The sequence below is a fragment of the Protomyctophum bolini genome (assembly GCF_963924005.1).
Source record: "Protomyctophum bolini genome assembly, chromosome: 18".
Taxonomy (NCBI): Eukaryota; Metazoa; Chordata; class Actinopteri; order Myctophiformes; family Myctophidae; genus Protomyctophum; species Protomyctophum bolini.
This window is the reverse complement of record NC_137879.1, coordinates 4,607,658-4,630,283: the sequence shown is the minus strand read 5'-3', so window position 1 is coordinate 4,630,283 and position 22,626 is coordinate 4,607,658. Positions and strand designations below refer to the sequence as shown.

General features: G+C 42.8%; 1 protein-coding gene across 1 annotated transcript in view; it reads right to left on the bottom strand.

Moving 5' to 3' along the window:
- The window catches only part of LOC308332626 (uncharacterized protein), a 32,749-nt gene extending 17,180 nt beyond the window's left edge, over positions 1-15,569 (bottom strand). Inside the window, exons 1-17 of the mRNA XM_080788615.1 lie at positions 15,346-15,569; positions 12,556-12,747; positions 10,955-10,980; positions 10,659-10,694; positions 9,783-9,875; positions 8,580-8,648; positions 7,704-7,748; positions 7,402-7,455; positions 5,877-5,930; positions 5,559-5,612; positions 4,978-5,031; positions 4,498-4,551; positions 3,855-3,899; positions 3,694-3,747; positions 2,940-2,984; positions 2,226-2,279; positions 334-432 (exon numbers count right to left, since the gene is read on the bottom strand). Of these exons, the coding sequence (XP_080644741.1) occupies positions 334-432; positions 2,226-2,279; positions 2,940-2,984; positions 3,694-3,747; positions 3,855-3,899; positions 4,498-4,551; positions 4,978-5,031; positions 5,559-5,612; positions 5,877-5,930; positions 7,402-7,455; positions 7,704-7,748; positions 8,580-8,648; positions 9,783-9,875; positions 10,659-10,694; positions 10,955-10,980; positions 12,556-12,747; positions 15,346-15,427 (1,110 nt within the window). The 5' untranslated portion in view covers positions 15,428-15,569. The remainder of the gene's footprint in view (positions 1-333; positions 433-2,225; positions 2,280-2,939; positions 2,985-3,693; positions 3,748-3,854; positions 3,900-4,497; positions 4,552-4,977; positions 5,032-5,558; positions 5,613-5,876; positions 5,931-7,401; positions 7,456-7,703; positions 7,749-8,579; positions 8,649-9,782; positions 9,876-10,658; positions 10,695-10,954; positions 10,981-12,555; positions 12,748-15,345) is intronic.
- Between the last annotated feature and the right edge of the window lie 7,057 nt (positions 15,570-22,626).

Genomic DNA, 22,626 nt, shown 5'->3' with positions numbered 1-22,626 from the left:
CTGCTGACAATGTGAACGGACTAACGGAACTGTAGATGGAACATGGACGGCAGGTATATAGTCGTGCCATTTTTACGCTGCAACACTGCATCACATTCAATCATACTGACAGTCATTCCTGATTGGAACAATTGCATTCATGAATATTTTGGTTTCAACTTCCAGAAACAAAGCTACAAGTATGCTGCGTATATTTGTATCTTTTTCATCCGCCCGCACCATTACACTTGCTATAGCAGCTCTACAAGCCCAAAGTAACACAAAACAGGGACCGAATTATTATACGGTCGTTTGAGTTGCTTCGTCTCACCGATATCGATAATAAATACTCACAGCTCCACCAGCAGCGCCAGCAGGTCCGGGGTTACCGCTCTCTCCGCGGGCTCCCTGGGGTCCCTCGTTACCGCGTCCACCCTGAGGTCCACCCTCTCCCTGTGATGGAAAAGGTCAAGGGGTCAACGTTCGTTTAGGTGTGACAGAACCGCCTGAATGTGTGTGTGTGTGTGTGTGTGTGTGTGTGTGTGTGTGTGTGTGTGTGTGTGTGAGGCAAACAGGTGTCAAGAAGCACTGACTGTTTATGATGACAATTTGTGTGTGTGTGTGTGTGTGTGTGTGTGTGTGTGTGTGTGTGTGTGTGTGTGTGTGTGTGTGTGTGTGTGTGTATCTGACACCTGTGCATTGATATAACAGCTGTACAAGCTCATTAACATGACATGTATGTTGCGAACAATTGTTTTGTATTATTATTTAAAAATGTTTTACCAATAATGACATGTATGTATGTATGTCTGTATATTATTCATTTATAATAATCAATTAAATTGATTAGTTCCATTAACGTTTGCATCCCTAGTGGTATTATATATTATGATATTATGATATTCTAATGGCTCTATGGTTTGTTATGGTTTGTTATGATATTTTAATGGCTCTATGGTTTCTGGCAGCACCACACATAGAGGCTGACGGGGCAACCATTAGTGGGTTACCCCTGCCCCCTGGTGGCCACTAAGCTCATGTCAGGTGACTGGGGGAAAGTTGAAGCTTGGCACTAATAAGAGATGAGCTCTGCATTTCCCCCCAAATAACAGTTAAGGTCTAGGCTGCACACTGGACGCGTTTTTGGCATTTTTAGCTGCGGTTTTCCGAAAAAGGCATCCAGTGTGCAACCACCTTTAACCCTGAGAAAGCTGATGGAGAAAAATGTATCTTTCTGAGCTGTGCGGGATCTGGATCGGAACCCTTTATTGGGGTCCTTGGTGGGCTTGTCATTTCCACATTATTTGGGTATAGGTCAAAGTTGGCACAAAATGTAACGCATTTGGCATTACTGCTCCTACAAAGACAAAGTGCAGTCACATTTTGGATACACTGACTTGTTTGTGTATCCCAAAAGTCAAATTAGACATACAATATAATATATATAAATACAATTAGTGTAATATCACTATATATATGGCGATATCTCGCTTGGCTGACCACTTTTAAACCCACTTTATAGTTGTGGGTTTGTTTGTTTTTGTTCGTAGTTAGTTACTGCATTTGGCTTTGTAGGGCAGAATAGTTCTGCAGTTTTGTGCTTCTAAATAATGTTGAGCTCTCTGAGTTGGTTCTAGAACTGGTTCCTTTTCCCACCATAAAGAACGTTAGGTTCTAGAACTGGTTCCTTTTCCACCATAAAGAACGTTAGTTCTAGAACTGGTTCCTTTTCCCAGCATAAAGAACGTTAGGTTCTAGAACTGGTTCCTTTTCCAACATAAAGAACGTTAGGTTCTAGAACTGGTTCCTTTTCCACCATAAAGAACGTTAGGTTCTAGAACTGGTTCCTTTTCCACCATAAAGAACGTTAGGTTCTAGAACTGGTTCCTTTTCCCACCATAAAGAACGTTAGGTTCTAGAACTGCTTGCGTTCTAGATTCGTGGAACCTTTGGTGCTTTCACGGAAACCGGTGGCCATTTTTATTTGATTCTTTTCAAGTTCCCAAACCAACTTTTAGGGTTGTACCCTAACCAATTAATTTTCAGCGGAAACACTATAGTCTGAACTGCATATAGCGATTACATTAGATACAGTATGGGAGGCGTAGATGTATTCCAAATACAGTACAGACGCTCTGTGTGTACACACACACACACACACACACACACACACTAGTGCGTTTGTGTACACCAAAGGCGTTGCATGTGTGTACAGTACGTGTATATGTACAGTGCTTCAGACGTACCTTAGCTCCAGCACCACCGGGGAAGCCGGGGGCTCCAGCAGGTCCGGTAGGTCCCTGCATGGAGAAGGAAGGAAGAAACGTTAAACCAAAGACTCCACGAGGTCTAGAAAGATCTAAACCAAAGACTCCACAAGGTCTGAAGATCTAAACCAAAGACTCCACAAGGTCTGAAGATCTAAACCAAAGACTCCACGAGGTCTGAAGACCTAAACCAAAGACTCCACAAGGTCTAAAGACCTAAACCAAAGACCCCACGGCAGCCCAAGGTCTACAGATCTCTAACTACTGCGGTCAAAATAATGGCTTATATGTGGCAGTTGTTCTCAAAAGTGGGATCCGGGGGATTAATTAACCCCCAAAATTATGAAATATTTTAATAATTTTGAAAAGATTCAACACAAAAATCTTTTTAGATCGTTCAATATTCCTTGATATTGAACGTTTGAGAACCACTGGCTTTTATGGTGTCCAATCCATTACTGTACGTCACACAATTTAAAAAAGACGTAATGTCAGAGGGTCAATCGATCAATATAAATGATACATACAGGGGGTCAATCGATCAATAAATGATACTTACAGGGGGTCAATCGATCAATATAAATGATACTCACAGGGGGACAATCGATCAATATAAATGATACTCACAGGGGGACAATCGATCAATATAAATTATACTCACAGGGGGACAATCGATCAATAAATGATACTTACAGGGGGTCCGGCACCGCCGGTGTTGCCATCGTTACCACGAGCACCCTGGAGACGAGAAAGGAAGAAGAAGATGTTATCATGAGAACATCGTCATTTACGACCTCTACGCAAATGAGCTCATCGTTATACCATGATGACCTCGACGCAAATACTGTACAAACAGGGCTAAGGACAATTTAGCCATTTTATGCAGACAATCTTAATCCAGAGCAATCACAACACATGGTGATACGTACAAATACGTCATCAAGATCATAAGAAAGCTAAGGACCTAACATCCGACTATACAGTAGAATATCTGTGCAATAAAACAATATGTGGCCAAATGTGACTGAGGGACTGCCATTGGATCTTTTTTTGAATTGTCGTTTTCATATAGCTTCAAATTGACATATTGGTTGTTCAGTTTGACCCACCAGTTTTGGAGATAATGGCTTATAGAGTATAATGTCTTGCCGAAAACAGCTTGAGTTGAGAAAACAGGCTTGAAAGGTTCACTTCTGCAGTGGAAACCTAGCTACATGTTTAAGCATTTATTTCATATTTAGGCCCTACATGTCGATTTCGGCTCTGATATTTATTTCAGACATGCTCTGGTATGTGAAGAGTCTGCCTGCTATTAACTCATTTGGGATAAAATGTAAAGGTTGCATGATGGCATGGCTCTCAGTCACATCTGGTCACATTGAGTATACACTATCACACTATATTCTAGGTGACATATAAGTTCAGCCCGAGGACGAGTGTGACTCACAGATGGGCCGGCGGGTCCGGGGCGGCCTCTCTCACCAGGAAGACCACGTGCACCCTGGGAAGAAAAAAAAAAGAACGGCGAACATTAGCTTTTTCCTGATGGACGACTAGGACATGGTCGTGACAGATTCCGGTGTGGACCGACTGAGGTCAGATGCTTACCATGGCACCGGGAGTACCGTTCTCTCCGTTCTGACCACCCTCTCCCTGTTGGACAAACACAGAAGAAGAACAAACAATTAATTGATATAAAGTGATACCAGAAACTAGGGTTTTGTCCCGATCTGATGATAACGTGATCGGAAAATCGGGGGCCGAACACGTCATTTTCAGAATCAAATCGGGAACAAAAAAAGGGACAACCCTAGTATCAATATTATTATATCCATATCATGATATTAGACTGGATATTGTGCGTAATTTTGCATATTGTACTATTGTGATAAATAGAATAAATGTTCTATAAAAATATCAATATCGGCTCAGGAAAAGTTATGTAATTTAAGGTCATACATTTAAATGTATGATGCATTAGATATCTTATTTTCTGCTTTGGCAACTATCAGCATTGGTATAATATTATAGATTTAATTGGCCAACAAATGTTGGACAATTTTATGTCGAACACTGAAAATTTATTTTCCACACATTTGTGAATATTCTCCTCATTTTTCACACTCGGAAATGTTTTCCTGAGCAGGAGAAGCTTTTCTGTATTCTTATTTTTCGATATTTTGAGTCCATTTCGTGACATTTGGAGTCACATTTGGTCCATCCTATGCGAAACGGTGCTGTCTTTCAGTACCTTGGGACCGGCGACACCGGCGTCTCCCTTGGCTCCATCCAGACCGCTGAATCCCTGAGGAGGACAGAACAAGACAAGAGATGTGAGCAGGGGGGTCGTCATCACCATGTCGGCTTGTGGTGGACATTTCTGTCAAAATTCCATTTTTGCCATGGACAAGGGACAAGCCTGAATTACCATAACAAGTCTGTCACTCTGAGAGTGTTCATTTGAAATGAACACTCTCAGAGTTAAGGGGGTAATTGTAAATAAAACATTTAAGACCCACTAGTACTAAAGTAGTTGGACTCCTAATGTGTCATAGTAAATAAGTGCCATACATGTTCTGAAGAAAACCTCTGGACTTGGCATTCAGTAATGGAATCTATGGTCAAAATATTGAACTTCATAAGGGTGTTTAAAAAAAAAGAAAATCTAAAGTCAATGCAGTCCTACGTTCTCAATGTGGTCGTATAATAATAATACTAATGCTCAACTCACTCTGTGTCCCTTGATGCCGGGGAGTCCGGGGGTTCCGGGGAATCCACGAGCGCCCTGTGGTGACGTGGACAAGAAGGAGGAGGAGAGAAGAGAAGATATATTCCTCGTCAGCTTTTATTCAGACACAGCATGAGTGCCTCCGATATGCAGTTTGTTTTTGTGTACAATTCTGTTAGTTTTTTAGCTATGTAACCAGCCTCTAATTTAAGTCTAGTGGATGTGTCAGCTCACAGCAGCACTGTGTGCACACTAGTGCGTGTTTGTGTGTGTGTGTGTGTGTGTGTGTGTGTGTGTGTGTGTGTGTGTGTGTGTGTGTGTGTGTGTGTGTGTGTGCGTGCGTGCGTGCGCGTGTTCCTAAATTGGTACCATGTTGTACCACAATGATGAAACAGTAACTGTGAGTTTTGCAACAGCAACTAGTTTTTGTCATTAATGATGGTGGTGAAATGTGTGTCTTTATGTCCTACTGCTTCTACCAGTCATAACAGTTGCTACTAAAGATGTGGGAACCAGTATCCATTTTTTTGGGGGGCTGACTTAATCTTGACATATGACCTCTAGGGGCCGCGTCACTCACTCACCTGAACGCCAGCGGGTCCACGCTCACCGGGGCGACCAGCCTTGCCGGGCTCACCCTGTGGGTGACAACAAACACACATGGAGATTAGCAAAGGCTAAAGGTAAAGGTATGGATATTTAAAACAAAATAGCCATAATTGAGGAATGTTTTTTTGTAATGTAGCATGTGTTGGGGACGGTATACACGCTTTAGAAACAGCATCTGACAATGAAGCATGAAGCTGTACAGCTTCAGTTGTAGTGAAATTGCAAAGTTTCCGTTTTGGAGAAATAAACCTGTGGTTCGAGTCCCACAGAAGAATGCTTAAAAGAGCACTTACATCATCTCCGTTCTTGCCAGGGGGACCAGATGGGCCACGAGAACCCATGGGACCCTAGAGAGGATGAAGAACAACATCATTATTTGAATCCATTGTAGGATGCATTGTTCCTACGTATGGCTGTTGAATGTGAATGTAAAGCCATACAGTACGACCAGTGTGTGTGTGTGTGTGTGTGTGTGTGTGTGTGTGTGTGTGTGTGTGTGTGTGTGTGCGTGCGTGCGTGCGTGCGTGCGTGCGTGCGTGCGTGCGTGCGTGCGTGTGTGTGTGTGTGTGTGAAACAGAAAAGACAGGAAGTTGATGTTAGTGGAGCCTGGAACTACACCTCCCCAAATCTGAGTATAAGGACTGCCATTTCTGTTCACATATATTTTAAAATATCTTTAGAGCTTCTTCCATTTCTGCTAAGCAGCAAGCTATATATGCTTAGATGGTTTCTATTTATATCAGGATAAATTTGCTCGACTGTAAAGTCACAACGGAAGTGGGGAGGATGCTTCACGTCCGCTTTATATTTTACTCATGATCAGAGCTTCCGTTGCTCCAGACTGTATGACAGAAGCATTTATATTTTACTCATGATCATAGCTTCCGTTGCTCCAGACTGTATGACAGAAGCATTTGGAAATTGCGAGAGGCAACAGTCTGGCAACGCGAGACTAGTGGGGCAGCAGAACATTCCAAATCTCGCTTTAATACCAGTTGAATCTTTACACATTCTCCATCAGGTATTAATTCATTCATTCTTTCGCCCCTGCCGAGGTCTTTCCATTCTGAGCTTTTGTTTTAAGGTGAAAACTATGTTAAATGTTGCTATGTCTATGTTAAAAGTAATTAACCTCTCGCGACCTTTTTTAAATTCAACCAAAACATACATTTTGTAACCGTGATCATCGACGCTTTTGCTATCGCCCGTGAATAAAGCTTGTTTTGATTAGAATCGGAATCTGGGAACATAATCCAAGATAAAAACGCATTTGGAAAAGTGTCAACAACTGGATGTGGACGGGGGCGGCCATCTTGTGTCTGGTTCATTGCCTGTCTGCTCTATTGCATTAGCAACCCAGAGCTACCGTAATCATCTGTACGCAACCTAAATTAATCAATATAAAACATTATACTGTAGGGCAGGGAATGTGTTTTAATAAAGGCCCTGTTCACGCTGCGAGCCCAAACCCAGTCCAAATCAGATTTGTGACCTGTCCAGGTTGGACTCACATTGTTTACTTTGTATGAAACACATGGAAACTGACGTTTACGAATCCGATTTGAATCACATTCCTTTTCAACTGCATGAGGAAACCAATCAGATTCCAATGTGGACAGGAAATCAGATGTTGGGCTGCCAGTCTTAGCAGCTATATAGGGCCTTAATTATTAAGTCAAACCTTGGTCTAGCTAACTTTCCTCCACTAACTGTATGCACTGTCATGCAGCATGTGGTTGGGATGAAGATGCGGATGATGTTTGTGATGACTATTATGAAGATGATGTGTACAGTTAGCAGAACGGTTGGTGTACTTACAGATGCGCCGGGCTCACCAGGCTCGCCTGGGGGTCCGGTGAAACCCTGAGGACCCTGAGGTTGACCACACAGAAAAAGCACATTAGCAACAATGTCTTACATACTTTTAATTTGATTTCTGTTGTTCTTGTGTGCCTGTGGATCTTCAAAACTAGTGCAGAATTTAAACAATGAAAGTACAACTGTAGCTCTGTAAACATGAGGTGTGATTGCAAACTAACACATTCAATCAGAAGCTAATAATACAACATTTATTAAACAATATATTTTATTAAGATTTGATAAAATAACAGAATACTTACGGAAGATCCAGCGGCTCCGGGGGGACCGCGAGGACCCATAGGACCCTGTTGAGAAACAGCATTACAATTAATATTAATACTATTAAAAACATTACATTTAATATCTAACTTATAAAAACATGACATCTAGTATCTCACTTCGCCCTCCGCCAACCTAGTCCCCATATATGGGGGACCTGTGGAGAGCAACGGACTTGAACTCCTGCTTCCTTCATGCCTGAGTGTCCAAGTTGCTCCTTTACACCTGACAGGGGGGAGTTTCCCTGGTTGGACATAGCGCGTGGAAGGAACACGTTATTCCGACCAGTTCCTTTCCCCTCCATCAGGCGCCCCGGCTGGCCAGGGGGAGGCAGTTTAGAGACCAACTTAGAACTCTTGTCCTGATACATTTTAGTAAGTTAGTTGGTATCAGTCAGTTATCAGTTGACGACTATTTCCTCTGTGACAGAATATGCTAAAAGGAAGGTTACTTAACGCCATTACATTTCTAAACTCATTTAGAAACAGGGAAAATAATATGCTACAAAGCTTCTAAATCTGGGGGTCGACAGAGAGCAGATAAATAAGCTGTGCTTCGATGCAACATGTTGCCTCCTCTGTCCTGAAGTCCATCCACATCGGGACACGTGTCATCCAGTGACAAGTGTTTCTACTCCTCCATGTTTTTTGCAAAAGAAGGTTGCGGAGTCTCAACTTTGCAATCCGTTCAGGCAGTTTAACTCATTTTGACCTGAGATCAGATTCTAAAAATGTCATCTACATCCTGACAGTTTTCTGAAAAAGCTATGTTTCTATGTCAGCATAACATAATGCTAACACCAAAATGGGTTTTAAACCTATAATGTTCAGTGAGAGGTGGTGGAGTTCTGTTCATACCATTGGGCCGGGCTGAGCTGGGCCAGATGATTTGGAGTGGTCGGTGTAACTCATTTGAGGAGAGAAGTTCTGTGGAGGAAAAAGAGAGAGAGAGAGAACATCATCATCATCAGTCTCCATTCAGATCTTTCAACTTCAGGTGAGACGGTTTTTCTAGCTATGTGTCAAAGACGCAGCAATGATGAGATTCGGGGAAATCGCACAGATACAGAACTGAACAGCCAAAAAACGGGGTGCATACTTTGTTTAGACTAGTCATTGGTTAGACATGGGTTAAGGTTAGGTTTAGGTGTGCTGGTTTAGGGTGAGGGTTTGAGATAGGTTGTAGTTGTAGGACTAATGACTGGTCTAACCCAATGACTAGTCTAAACCAAGTACTGTCTAAACTAAGTACTGCACCCCAAAAAACGAATTATTTCCAGACGGTTGAAACAAACAGATCTTGAAACTGAAAGTGCAGAAACTGCGAGGTGGGATACGGGAAAAATACAGAGTGCAGAGTGCTTTAGCCAAGCGGTCACGGGCAGGTGAGCCAGGTGACCTGAGCAGTGGTCTTAAATCAAGGCAACATCCTCCTGGGTGTTGACAGACAGAACAGACCACACATTCTACAGCAGAGAACCTGGGGAGCTGTCCACCCAGTCCCAGTGCTGAATTAAGCGGGGAAACAAGAGCTGAACTTTCTCTTTTCTGCAAAATCGCGGCAGTGTGCTCTGTTACAGGTAACTTCACTGGATCTAACATTCAACGTGACACGGAGTTGTTCTATCTTGTCATGTTATCTGTGAAGCTAAAGATCAATTTCATGCTTTGCATTGACAAAGCATGAAAGTGCCAAAAGTGTCAAAACTAAGGACCTTTGCAGAGGATATCGCGTACCTTAAGGTAACGAAAGTTCACAGGTGCTTCGTGCGACACGGCGTAACTGTGATCGTTTTGGAAAGTAACGGAAGTAAAGCTCCGTTACCGCTGAGACGCACGAGAACTATTCACGTCACTTCCTTGTTTAAAAAACATCTGGCAAAGCCACTGTAGCCACTGTAGTCGAAGACAGTAACGAATGCTCCAAACCCAGAATGCTGTGTGAGACACACACACACACACACACATTATGACGCGTGTCGCTCAAAGCATAAGTTGACGTTAACCCCCCCCCCCCACTTCTCCCCTGGAGGTCAGGTTTTATTTGAACTTTGAACTTACTCCGCCAAGGCCAGGGGGGCCAGGGGGGCCGGGGAGTCCGGGCATACCGGGCATGCCGTCGAGTCCGTCGTTGCCAGGAGGACCGGGAGGTCCCTATAGAATAAAGAGATAAGAGACAGTTTAATGTCAGAAACCAAGCCTTCACTGCCATGCATTCAGTTTAATGTCAGAAACCATAAGCCTTCACTGCCATGCATTCACCATCCACTTATGTAGTATTGCTAGTCTGTTATGTAAGAAATTATAGGATAAATTATACTTTTCCAACGTTCTTTTTTTTTAAACAATATATAAACAATATATAGTAAAATAAATCTACGTTAAATTGTTCTAAATTGAATTCACTTTGATTCGTCCAATCAAATTCATATGAAGAAAAGAAAAAAAACGTTTCATTGCAATAATAACAACAATCAAAAAGAAGTAAAAAGTTCAAATGAGTTTGAATTTAAATTTGAGACCTACTTAAACTTATAAAACCCATGTATGACGATATGATGAACTTTTGACCTTTTGACCCTTTACAATAATACAGTCAATTAATTCACATTAAAGGTCAAAGGTCATGCGGTTCGTAAAGTTCCATTGCCAAGTATGCAGAAAACACCGTTAACCCTGACAGAACATATCTCAGCTCTGACATGTAAACACACGTCCTACAGTATATGCACAGCAGTAGACTGCAGGATTAAAACTATACACAGCAGCACGTATAACACCATAGAATAAGATATTGGGATAAATTAAACACATATTGTCCAGTTTTTGACAATGAGGTAAAAATGGGGATTAGTTAGAATGTATAAAAATAAAACAAGAGCACTCAGAACATACAGTACAGTACAGTACACGAGTGTACCGTGAATCAGGACGTACCTTATCTCCCTTGTCGCCAGTCTCTCCCACTTCTCCCTAACACATTTAGAGAGAAATAGAGTTAGGCTTTGCTGTCGTGTTTCATTCATAGTACATCTTATACACACACACACATCCATTATTATTACACAGAATGACCACATTCACTTTGAATGACAGATCTATAAGCTGTCAAACTTAAAACGTTTGGGAGCCTGCCCAAGGTTTAGGTTCAGAAACGATCAGATACACAATGTATGTTTTGTTTTTTTGGCATTCACAGATAATCTTTTGTAAAGTAAAAACATGTAATATACCTCAGAGGGCTCCTGGATCTGGGGACCTACAGAGCAAACGGAGAAGAAGAAGGAGAGAATATCTCAACACCTGATCAACAACATTCAATCATAACTACTTCAAACTAGATGTCTAGATTGGGGCTGACACCGTCCGTAAGCCCAAGGACTTCAGCTATTAGGACTCCTGACACAATTTATACAGTGTGTCAACAGCATGGCGCTTAACTCTGACCCGTGTTTCAAATGCAATGACACTGACCCTCTATGGGTCCACATAACAGCCTGAGGTAGAGTCAAGTCTGCCATGTTTTGATGACATTTAAGTCGACCAAAGCTACAGTACAAATAACAAGTACATGGAATAACATCTAATAATGAATGACGGAGGAACAAACACATCATATTATGAGTTATGTTTAGGGTTTATGTGGTGTAGGGGTACAGGGTGCAGCGGTCCTCAAACATGCACATGTCAAGGACCCCCCCCAATATGGTATGCATTAAGCCACAGACCCCCATATAACTCTGAGAAGTGTACAAAATGGAACCAACCAAAATGGAACCATAATGGATTTTGGCATCTCATGGGAGTTCCTAAATCGAACCGATTGGTTCCATTTGTACAGTCTCAAGAGTTACAGACCTGAAAGGGTCTATTTGGTTCTCAATAATTTAGCTGGGGACACCCCCCTCAAGGACCCCTGCTGCGGGGCCCCCGGACCCCACTGGTGTAATGTGTGTGGCCTGTTTAGTTTAGTCCCATTGTGTTCTGCCACAGGAGGCCAGTCTGCAGTCTGGTCACACATATCCACAGAGTGATAATCCAGGAGTTGTAAATCCCGAGTCTCGGGTCTTTGTTGTAGCACTAAATCCTCAGGGAACGTTAAAAAAAAGCCCCAGAGTCCATTTTAAAACAGGTGTGCACCAGCTGTGGCCAAAAACAAACTTTGGTTGTGGCCAAAAACAAACTTTGGTTGCCTCAACTTAAATGGGGGAGAGGAGGGGCGCAAGGTGGCGCCGTTGAGCCAATACATCCACAAAATATTGATGATGGGTGGGTGGGTGGGTGGGTACGGGGCTGGGGGAGTGGTCGTAGAAGGTAGAGTTTAGATCCCGTGGTCCAGAGGGACGGTTGGCCAGTCGAGCTGTGATAGGAGGGAAGCTGGAGCTGCTGGGTTGTCATGGCAATCACGGCAGATTGACCAACACGTAGACAATTGTAATAAATGACATCAGCCAGAGACCAGTTTTTTACCTAGCCTTGAATCGAGACTTTCTTAGATGTATTTTATCGATTGTTTGATCGAAAGTAAAAGTCTCGATAAAATACACCTATACGATAGTCTGGATCCATTAATTAAGGATGGTGGTTTTTGACCTATATCTACACTCGATTACCTCCTGTTTACTCAAACTAGTTTTAGCTAATGTATCTATTCTATGACTTTACCAGTCATAGATAAAAAACAAAAATAAAACGGAAAAGCAGCGGTTGTCCGGTCAAAACCGAGTGAGCGGTAGCAGCCAAGCACAGCACTATGAGGTCACAGTTCTATGAGGTCACAGCTCTGTGAGGTCACAGCTCTGTGAGGTCACAGCTCTGTGAGGTCACTCCGTACCATCGTCGGGGCAGATGGGGCAGCACTCTCCGTCGGGGATGATGGGGTCGGCGCAGTCCGAAGTGTCCTCGCAGATCACCTCGTCGCACATGACGGTTCCGCTGTCGCACACGCAGATCTGGCAGGGCTCGGGTTTCCAGACATCCTTGTCGTTGTACAGCTGTCCGTCTAACGTGCAGCTGCCGAATGTGCCTGGAGGAAGGTGGACGAGAGAGAGAGAGAGAGAGAGAGTGGGGGGAGAGGAAGTATCGGTGAGTTGAGATGATAATAACAAAAAAATAACTGTCAATCAGTTTCACATTGACAAACGTCAATTATTGGGCTTCAGCTTTGATTGACTGAATACTTTATTTAGACAGGAATGTAAACAGCACCAGGTACAGTCAGACCTTTGGCACAAAAAAGGTCCTGGGTGGTACTTGTTTCCATTGTGGTCCTGTGTATGTATTCAATTCATCAACATAGCAACACACCAAAATACAATATCATCAACATGTACCAAAGGGAAAAGAAGAAAATCTAAATAAGAGAAAATGAAGTCCTAAACTTTACTTAACCATAATTTAAGATTGTCTAACCTTCAATTAAAATGAATTTATTATACCATGCCAAATCCATGCCTAGACTTACAGTAACCATAATATTAACAGTGCCTGAGCCTAACCTGAACCAGCTGCGAGCTATAACCACGTAATTATCCAGGAAATGAACTCACTAACACACTGACACATAATACTAACAGGTGGCCTTAAATCAGCCAAGAAGAACACCTAACTGTAACCACAAGGTGAACCCTGGAGTGTATTTAGACTAGAGATGGAACTTTGGTTTAGCCACACACCTGCTTCTGATCAGTTGGTATAAGACAGATGCATCTGATGAAGCCCAAGTCTGACAAAACAAGTCGACGAAATTACGTATAACAAAATGGGACCACAATTCATCCACTTTCCAAATACCGGTAGGCCTGATAGATTGAGATTCTCTGACACTGGAGGGAAACATGAGTCACAATATTAGGTGGCCCCTCAATAGCACAGCTAGGGCCCCCAAACACGTCCATGTTCCCCGGCCTAGATAGATAGGTGTGGTAAAGATATGGTAAGAAGAACGCAATGGTCAACTTGTCTTTTGGATTATAGGTTCTGAGACTGACCAACCATGTCAATCATGTCAATCGAGCAGCCTAAGAAGACAGTAGCTTGTGGCTGGTGATGAAGGCCTCGATCTTGCCAATATAGGCTATTTTTTTATTTTTTATTAGTTGAATGTTTAAAGCCATTCAGTAATACGTCTTGGAATTCATGCCTAGTGTGGTTGTTGAGGAGGAGCATAGAGACATTTTATTGAAGTCCCACCATGCAACCGTCTGCAGTACCTATATGATTAAAGTTATTTTAGGCCCTAAAGTTCTGGGCCTTGTTGTGTCCAGATTTGGCTCGAGGCTGCTGTACAAAGCCAATGACTCACTTGGGCCCTACAGACATTGCTCTACAGATGTGGTTTAAAGAAGGAAAAAGTAAGAAGAAAAATCCAGGAGAGGAACACTGGAAAAAAGACATCTTGCTCTGCAGATGGTTTGGTGAGGCCTGCGTGGGGGTTGAGGGGAGGCTGAATTTCTGAGGCTCGCCACAGGGAGGCGCTAGTATTCCACACAAAAATAAGTTCCACACCACACACCCTCTCTTTCCTTTTAGGTGATTAACGCATCATGATGTCTAGACCTTCGACGTCAGTGTTCAGCAATGTTCCATAACTTTCCATTGTTCTTTTTACTGAAACAAACTGAAGTATGTTCTTAAACTAAAGCTGAATTATAGCCATTCGTCGTGATCAAATGTCCATAAAGGCCTAATGTGTTTCTATGTTCTTATAATGTTTAGTGTAAAGCACTTTGGAATTGCCTTATTGTTGCAAATTGTGCCATACATAATACAGATACACGTTTCTTGCTTAAAATAAACTATAAATTCAAGTAGGATGGTTCGTTGGCCTTAGTGTAAACGTTCAAAGTCTAGGGGGAACATGCAGGTCTCATTTCCTCACACCCTGAAACAAGTTCGGTGCAGCTGCACTCCAGTGTAAAAACCCTAATGTTCAGTACAGGCCTAGTACAGATGTGTGCTTTAGCTGCTTGAGTTTGAATTAAGTTTCACATCACAATGCAACAGAAACTGAATTGCACCTTTGAATTAGGCCTTAGATACATTCATGAAACGTTGTTCAAAGCGCCTTTGATCAGTTTCATCTTTCTTATGTTTGAATTCTGATCAACTTTGTTTGAACTCGCTAACATCAATCACTTCAAGACAAGTCAAGAAGAGCGCATCCAACCAAGACTAGCATGAGATATATTAGACGTGCCCTGCGTGCGTGTTGGCCCTGCCTGCCTGCATGCGTGCGTGCGTGCGGGACATGGAACAGGAGGGGAGAAAGGACGCCAGCAGCAACAACATCTGTACGCCAGTCAGTGAAAGGCAAAGTTACAAACACAGCATCCAAAGTTAGTTATACTAATTCTTTACTTCCAGATCTCGGGAAAAGAAAGAAAAAGCTTCATTTCCACCACCTTTTCGCCCCCATAAACGTTGTGGGGCTCAGGTTGGCCTCGATCAGCGAGCAGGACCAATTCCTTCCGAACATGAGACTGAAGAAATAGTTCAGCATCCTTTTACGCGCGTCAGTCAGTCAGTGCTATCCAGATCTTGAGCTTTGCCAATATTGCCAACTGCCATGTCCCAGGGAAAAAAATAAAATAAAATAAAACCAGTGTTTGAAAAGGATACTTACTATCGTCCTCGCCTTGACCTCTCGCCAAAAGAACTGTTGCGCTGAGCAACAGCGCTAACCGAATATCCACAAAGCTGAACATGACTAAATATCAGTCATGTAGACTCTTTGGGCAAGAAGGGGGAATCGTGTGTTTTTTCCTCCTCAGACTCCACTCATGCAATTTCTGTGATAACTCCAATCCAGGACCCTAGCAGAAACTCCCTACTGCCTAAACAAATGAGCTAAGCTTGGCTTTTATATGCCCAGAACATTTTGGGGAGGTCCCGGACGCCAGCAGATAAACTTCTCTATGTGTTCTGTGAGCAGTGGCACCCGGAGTCCCTCCCCTCCCTTCTTCATCTCTGCGAGGGGGCCGTCTTAAACATGTCAAACAAGTTCACATTTCACTGCTCCACAATACGTGGATGTTCACATCATTCATTAACGCGTCGATTCGGCTTCATTTTGGACGTGGCTCGCCATTGTCCCGGATCTAGAAGTGGATTATGTCTTAAATTAGTCATTAATTAATTAGTCTTTTTGATGTGTAGGCGACTTAGATGCGTTTTAATTGTCTGTATGTCGAGTCGAGATACAACTGCACTGGGTCAAGAAAGATATTTCTTATAGGAAATATAGCTTGTAACCGGAGCTGAGCAGTATAAATTGGTCAGGTTATACGTGGCTTGTTTTAGGGCTTGTTTGAAGCCACCAAGAGTCTTTTAGTTTTAAGACATTTGCTCCGGCGATAGCATGCATTTTGACAACGTGCTATCAATTACGCATTTTACGCACGGGGGTGCCAACTCGCCGGAGAGTCTAAAAATAGAATTCATGAGGTTATTTGCAGAGCTTGCATGCTATTGTAAAAAAATATATATGATAGTAATGCATTTTCAAGTTAGACAGGCTTCATTCAGCATGAATGAAGCCTGGTGGGTGTGCAGTTTTTTATTGTTGTGAATCACATTCCCAGTCTTTGAAATAAAACAAAACCAATGCTGTAATATAATTGTATCTTCTTCATCTTTAAGTTATGTTACTTTTCACAAGCGACAAAGCGAGTCAGTTTAACATTAATACAAAGTGCGAAGGCAATCTATGATTACACATCATCCCAGGGTTTCCAAATCAGGCTTGTTGGCCCTCTCCTCTCCTCTCCTAGCTTGATGATGTTACTGTAACACAGCATGCAGGGCGGGACAGAGGGAAGAGAATTTGGCAGGTGTACAAAGCCCTCTGGTTGCACCGACCGACCGAGAGGGACACGTAGCAGCTTCTACAACCACGACCCAGCCTGACCTTTCATTTTGTCTTTCATAGTATGCATTTATCCTCGTTTGACAAAATAGACAGACTGAACTGAAGAAACCCGTCTGGGCTGTGCCAGTTGAAACCAAGACGATGCATTGGATTCAGAGCATGGTTCTCAAACTGTGTTCATTTCAATGACCTCCATATACTCTGAGGGTGTACAAATGGAACCAAATGATCCCGTAAAGGGTCCATTTGGTTCCATCTGTACTCAGATCTGTTTACGTGTCCAATTGGAACCCTGAGAGTCCCCTGGACCCCACTTTGAGAACCACTGAATTATAGATTTCCAAAGTGAGGAATTACTTGTCAAGCATCAGGCCTGATTGACATTGTGTCGAATGACGGTGTGTTGCACAGTGGAAAACACCAGATCTACAGTAGACTGCACATCGATCTCACAAGGCGCATGTGTTCTGCATGCGCTTTTAGATCTGCTCTTTTGTAAAGTAATTTAGCCTAGCTCTGGCCCATAGCCCCATGCAGAGCTGAATTTAGCCTACAATAAACATGCCCAAAATACGCAGGCGGCCTATGCACCGCCTTTTTTTTTAAAGATGCATTTGGCAAAATGCTCTATTATTCAGATCCTGGACAGGACACTGACTGATCAGACTGTGTATGTCCATGTAGTGGAAATAATTATGCATTTAAAATATCACATTTCCACCCTTCGTCTCCCCACTTTGAGAAGCAAGTAAGCCTTGCCGAGCCATGGGGCCCATCGGCCTGTTTCTGTAGCGTGAGGCAGCTTGATGTACAAGTACACCCCCTGGACATGACGCTAGTATGTCACTGGGATCCAACCCTTGATGCTGAGTGTCAAGCAGGGAGGCACTGGGTCCCACTTTGGTATGACCCGGCCGGGGATCGAACCCCAACCTCCCAGTCTCAGGGCGGAAACATTCTAAAGGGCCACTGAGCTGCAGGTTTGAGAACTTTGAGAACCAGCGGGCTAAATAAATACCTGTATTTCATTTTATGATGTTCCCTCAACTGCAGAGAAAATGAAGGGTTTCAGGGAAAGCCTGTGGTTAGTGAGTTCTGTCTGTGTACGCGATCAAGGCAGGTAGGCTTATTTTCATTTTCAGCATCTGTACGTGTCGAATGAAAACTGGGTGCATGGCTTCTCCGAACACCTGCCATTTAGTCATACATTTTAAAGCCCCTATGCATATTTCTGCCTCTGTATGCGTTGTGGTATGACTGGGTCTATTGACATTTATGGCTCACATGGACATTTACTATATGGCATGTATGCCACTTTCATTGAATACTTACTATTGCTTACAAGCTTACACTGTGGGGTTGGGAAAGTGCCAGGTCTTATATAGGTTTTGTTACAGTCACAGTACGAGTTAGTTGGGTATAAAATCACTTGTATGCAGAGTTATAAAAGCATGATGACTGACACAAACTACCCTCACAACTGCAGTGGAGCAAATAGGTTTTAGTTCACAACGTGAAAACACTGGACTTTCTAGGGCCGTCCAAGAACGATAAATCTAACAATAGCTATAAATGTGTCGTCTTAAAAATGGATTCTAACACAAGCGGATGACAGACGACTCCGGTGGTGAACAATCACAATCGGAGCAATTTGATGAACAGTCGCTAACGCGTGATATATTTAACGACCTGTATTAAGTTATGGTTATTTCTGTGTTGTTGTCCCTGGACATTTAGAAGTCACTGTAATTGTGGAATCAATTCAGGGTGGTGTGTTCCAGTGGGAGGGGCTTAGCCTTTATAAGTAGGGAGGCCTCCCACTGCCTGGCAGTCAGAGTAGGACTGTGGAGGTTGAAGGATCTAGGGCCACCTGTCCAGGCAGTAACCCTGAAAATACTTGTGTTCGTCTGTGTGAATAAAGAAAATCCGCAATCTCTGCATCAAGGACTGCCTGGAGGTTATTGTGACCGCGACTAGTCACTACCGAGGGCAAGGAAGGACACAACATTTGACACTTTACACAGGAGAGGCGATAGCTCTCCACTGTCTGGACAGACGCTCTCTCCTGAGAGAGAGAGTGTTTGTGGAGATAACTGATTTAACCTGTCGTGCCTTGATAAAGTCCATGATGCACAACAGGTGCGCAGCCACGCCCAGCTCTGAGTCCAGTTCTAGTTTGACTCAGGCCAGGTGTGACTAAATCACTCATCCTCCATCTCAGTTATTTTTCTGTGTTTTTTCCGGTTTCATGCTACCCACACTACTAGGCAAAGTGACAAAAGTTATTAGTTATTATCATTATAGTTATCTTCATAGATAACTTGTTGTGGTAAAGACATTTTACTTTATTTAAAGCTGCACGATACAATATACTTTCATCTGACACCCACTGGCAATTCAATATACCATTATGTACTGACACTGTAGTGTTGCTGACTCCCATGTGGTCTGGTGACTCTGGTGTGCCTGAGTTGTCCTGGAGAAGAGATGTTCTTGCCCAGAGACATATTATGGGCTCCATTTTCGTCACCGCTAAACCCCTTATCTCTAAACTTCTTTGCCTTTTACTATTTTGCTAAACATTTTTGAATAGTTAAAATGGCCATTCTACAAGCTCACAATGTGAGCTGGAAATGGAGCCCCATGTCTCCCAGACAGCATTTACAGCGCAGCACCTCTTCAACAACGTTAATGGTTAAAAGTTGAGGCTTTAGGGCTGTGGTTGGGGCTAGGGGGCTGCCTGCTAATCCTATAGGATTACAGAGAAATCCGCCTGAGACATGACAGCAGACATGTCACTTAAAAAGGTGTTGGTGACCTCTCCCGGTCTCTGTGCTGATTGGCTAGTGTCAGGCCAGAGGAGGGGCGTTATACTGTCAAATGGATTGAAAGCAAAGCACAGAGGAAGTATCACTCACAGAGTCACAGCCCACCCAGTGTCACTATACTGTGCCAAACTCACTTTCTATAACTCCTATAAGTGCACATTGTTATGCCATATTCTGTCTTTTAATCCCTCCCTTCTTTAAACAAAATGTGCTGTCAACATTCATGAATGAATGTGAATGGAAAGTAAAAAATCACACTCAAATTAAATTCACACAAGTGTCTGACACTATCGTCATCCTCATCATCATCCTCATCGTCCTCCACCACGAGACAAAGATGTATTTATATTGGCCACATGACGTTTTACACATTTAGTGTCCTAAACAAACAATAAAGTCCATAGACTAGGCTGTCACACGACGACATAATCCTCAAAACAGGGGCAGATCCACACCTGGTCCTACCTGGGCCTATAGGACCAGGTATTTCCGAACTCGGCCCAGCCAAAAAATAAAAACACTCTTTTTTTATTATTATTTTTAAATATGATGACATTATGTTATTGCATAACATAATGTAAATGCAATCACTGCATTCAATTTAGCAAGAAATATGGCAGTGGGTGTATTATTATTTATTTTCCTATTTGGATCCGTAGCCACTGCCTGGTTTGTCCATCTGTACCTGCATAGATTGATTGGTCATGCCTGCCTGCTGCCTGTCATCATGTGCTTTTTTCTAGAATGTGGCATATTTGTTTTTCTTCACACCAGAAACTTGCGTCTTTGTTTATGATTATATTAATGAGAAGCCTCTCTGAGAGTATCCTAAATGTTAGCCTCACAATGCCAAACGTCTATTGCAAAGTTTTTGGAAAGAAAGGAAGTCAGCATGCAGTCCCTAGAGGAGCTAGCCTACTGTTAGCCGCAATTTGCAACTAGCCTACTGTAGGCCTACAACAGTTGTATCCTGAGGACTTCAGCTTTTAAACTGGGCAACTCCACACCAGCGTCTGCCCTTGATTACTAGGCTACGTGATTGAAGACATCAAAGGTCAGAATTCGATTGTAATTTTTGCTGAATGGATTTGCATTGATTGATTGTGCCCTTGTTGTCTGCTGCTATGCTATGGGGTGCCATTTTGCTAATTTGGAAGTGAGTTGAAATAAACTAGCTGTTGTTAATACACTCTGCAGTCTTCAATACTCAACACTATATTAGTATACTTATGCTTAAATACTAGTAGGCTGCCTGGGGGAGTGTGCATGTTGTTTTATGGTTGTTGAGGAGTGCTCCTACAGTATCATGTCCTGATGGTTTGTGTAAACAAACATTGAATGCCATTGACAATGGATGGCCAGATTTGAATGTTTGTGTAAACACAAACATTGAAGACGAAGGTGTTTTGGTGGTTAGTTTACATTTGGGAATGTGATGGGATGAAGTGTCTTGTAGGTGTAGCAGCCTGACATTACATAGTCAATCTCTAAGACACCTGATTTAATATTTTTTTAGGAAATTGAAGGCAAACAGGAGTACAATGCCATGCATTGGAGGAACCAACGCCCCTCCATTTTGAGGGGAGCTAGCTCCTCCTATGCCCAGCTTTGTGTGTACCCCATGTAGGAGCCAAAATATACATTTTGTTTATTCTATTTATTGTTTATTTTTCCCCCACGCTTGGGTTTTCGATGTGCCACAGGCTACAGCCCTTACCTGATTGATGAGCTCCTGCTGTGTTTCTGCCAATCACTTGACTTATGTCAGCTGTGTGTGTCTGGGCAGTGGCATTCAGTGAGAGAATGGGGGTGAGCTCTAGGCTCAATATTTTCTGTTGACCGACTACAATAAGAACTTTTCCGGATTTGATTGAAAGAAACGCGTCATACAGTTCCTGGCTCCTGCCGACAGCTCAGCCTCATAGCACTACTTCTATTTTGTTTGATTTGAAGAAGTATAGTCCCTATACAACACCCCATAATACTAATAGTGATGATTTTATTAGCTGAGAACGGAATGTGATGTATGATGATAAGAGTCACTTCACTTCACTGGAGGTGAAATAAAGAAACGTCACAAACGTGTTTCTTTATTTGTTGTTTGGGGATGGGAATTATTTTTGGAAAATAAATAAATACATAGACATTTAAGACTTGGTGACTCTCCGTCTGTGTCCACGCCACAGCACTGGACAACACAATCCCACGACTTACTTTACTGTGAAAATGTCGTGGAAGCTCAGCCTCACATGGACAGTGTTTAAATAGAAGCGTGTAATTTGCTGCTGTTTGCCTTGGACTCAGGCTGCTGCAATCTATAATATATTTTCCTGTGGTGCGTCTGACTCTCCTCCATCCGTCCAGACTTGGTGGTTTGGGTGGAAGCTCTCTGAATGGGAGTATGGAGGAGGGTTTAGTTTTTAGGGTTTTTTTTTGTCATCTTGGATTTTAACCCATTCTGAACGTGAACCCCTTTTGTGGTGTTTTAAGCATTATGTTATACTTTCGCTATTGAAAAATAGCAGATCTACAAGCTTATAGCTACGAGCTGAAAACGTGGCGCAAATCTTTGAATATATATATATTCTTTCAGAGCGAACGTTTTTTATTCAAAACTTTGCTTCTGGGGGGGGGGTCCCTGGAACAACATATTTTCAGATGGGAGTCGGCAGCCAATTACATAATTTGTTGTGGGTCCTTGACATGAAAATGTTTGAGCACCACTGACATAGAAACATAGGGTTTTCCAGAAAGGCTGTCAGGATTTAGAAGGCATTTGTAGAATCGTCTTCAGGTCGAAATGGGTTAATGTCTCTCCATCCATCCACGCTGCCTGGGATGACTTACTCTCTCACAGGTATAGCGGAAATAACTCCCTCTCGTCTCATTGCCATATTTTAAATCAGGCCGACGTTCGCCTGGCATGGCAAATGGGGATGTGAGAGAGAGAGTTTGAGCCCGAATCCAGTCAGTCGGGCACCATGTTTGAGGAGGTTTTAAAAATAACTGTCCTGCCCCCTTTTTCACATGTAGGTAACCTCCCAGGTTCAGTGTGTCAGGCGGTGTTTAGACTTTCCATCGTCAGACATTCAGAATACAAGATGCCTCTCCCTCCAGAGCGAGGCGAGGAGCTGCCGCTGAGTGATGACAACTTTGAGAGAAGGAAATCCCAGATTGGCTGGCTTTTAGTTTCAGCCTTAGAAACGTC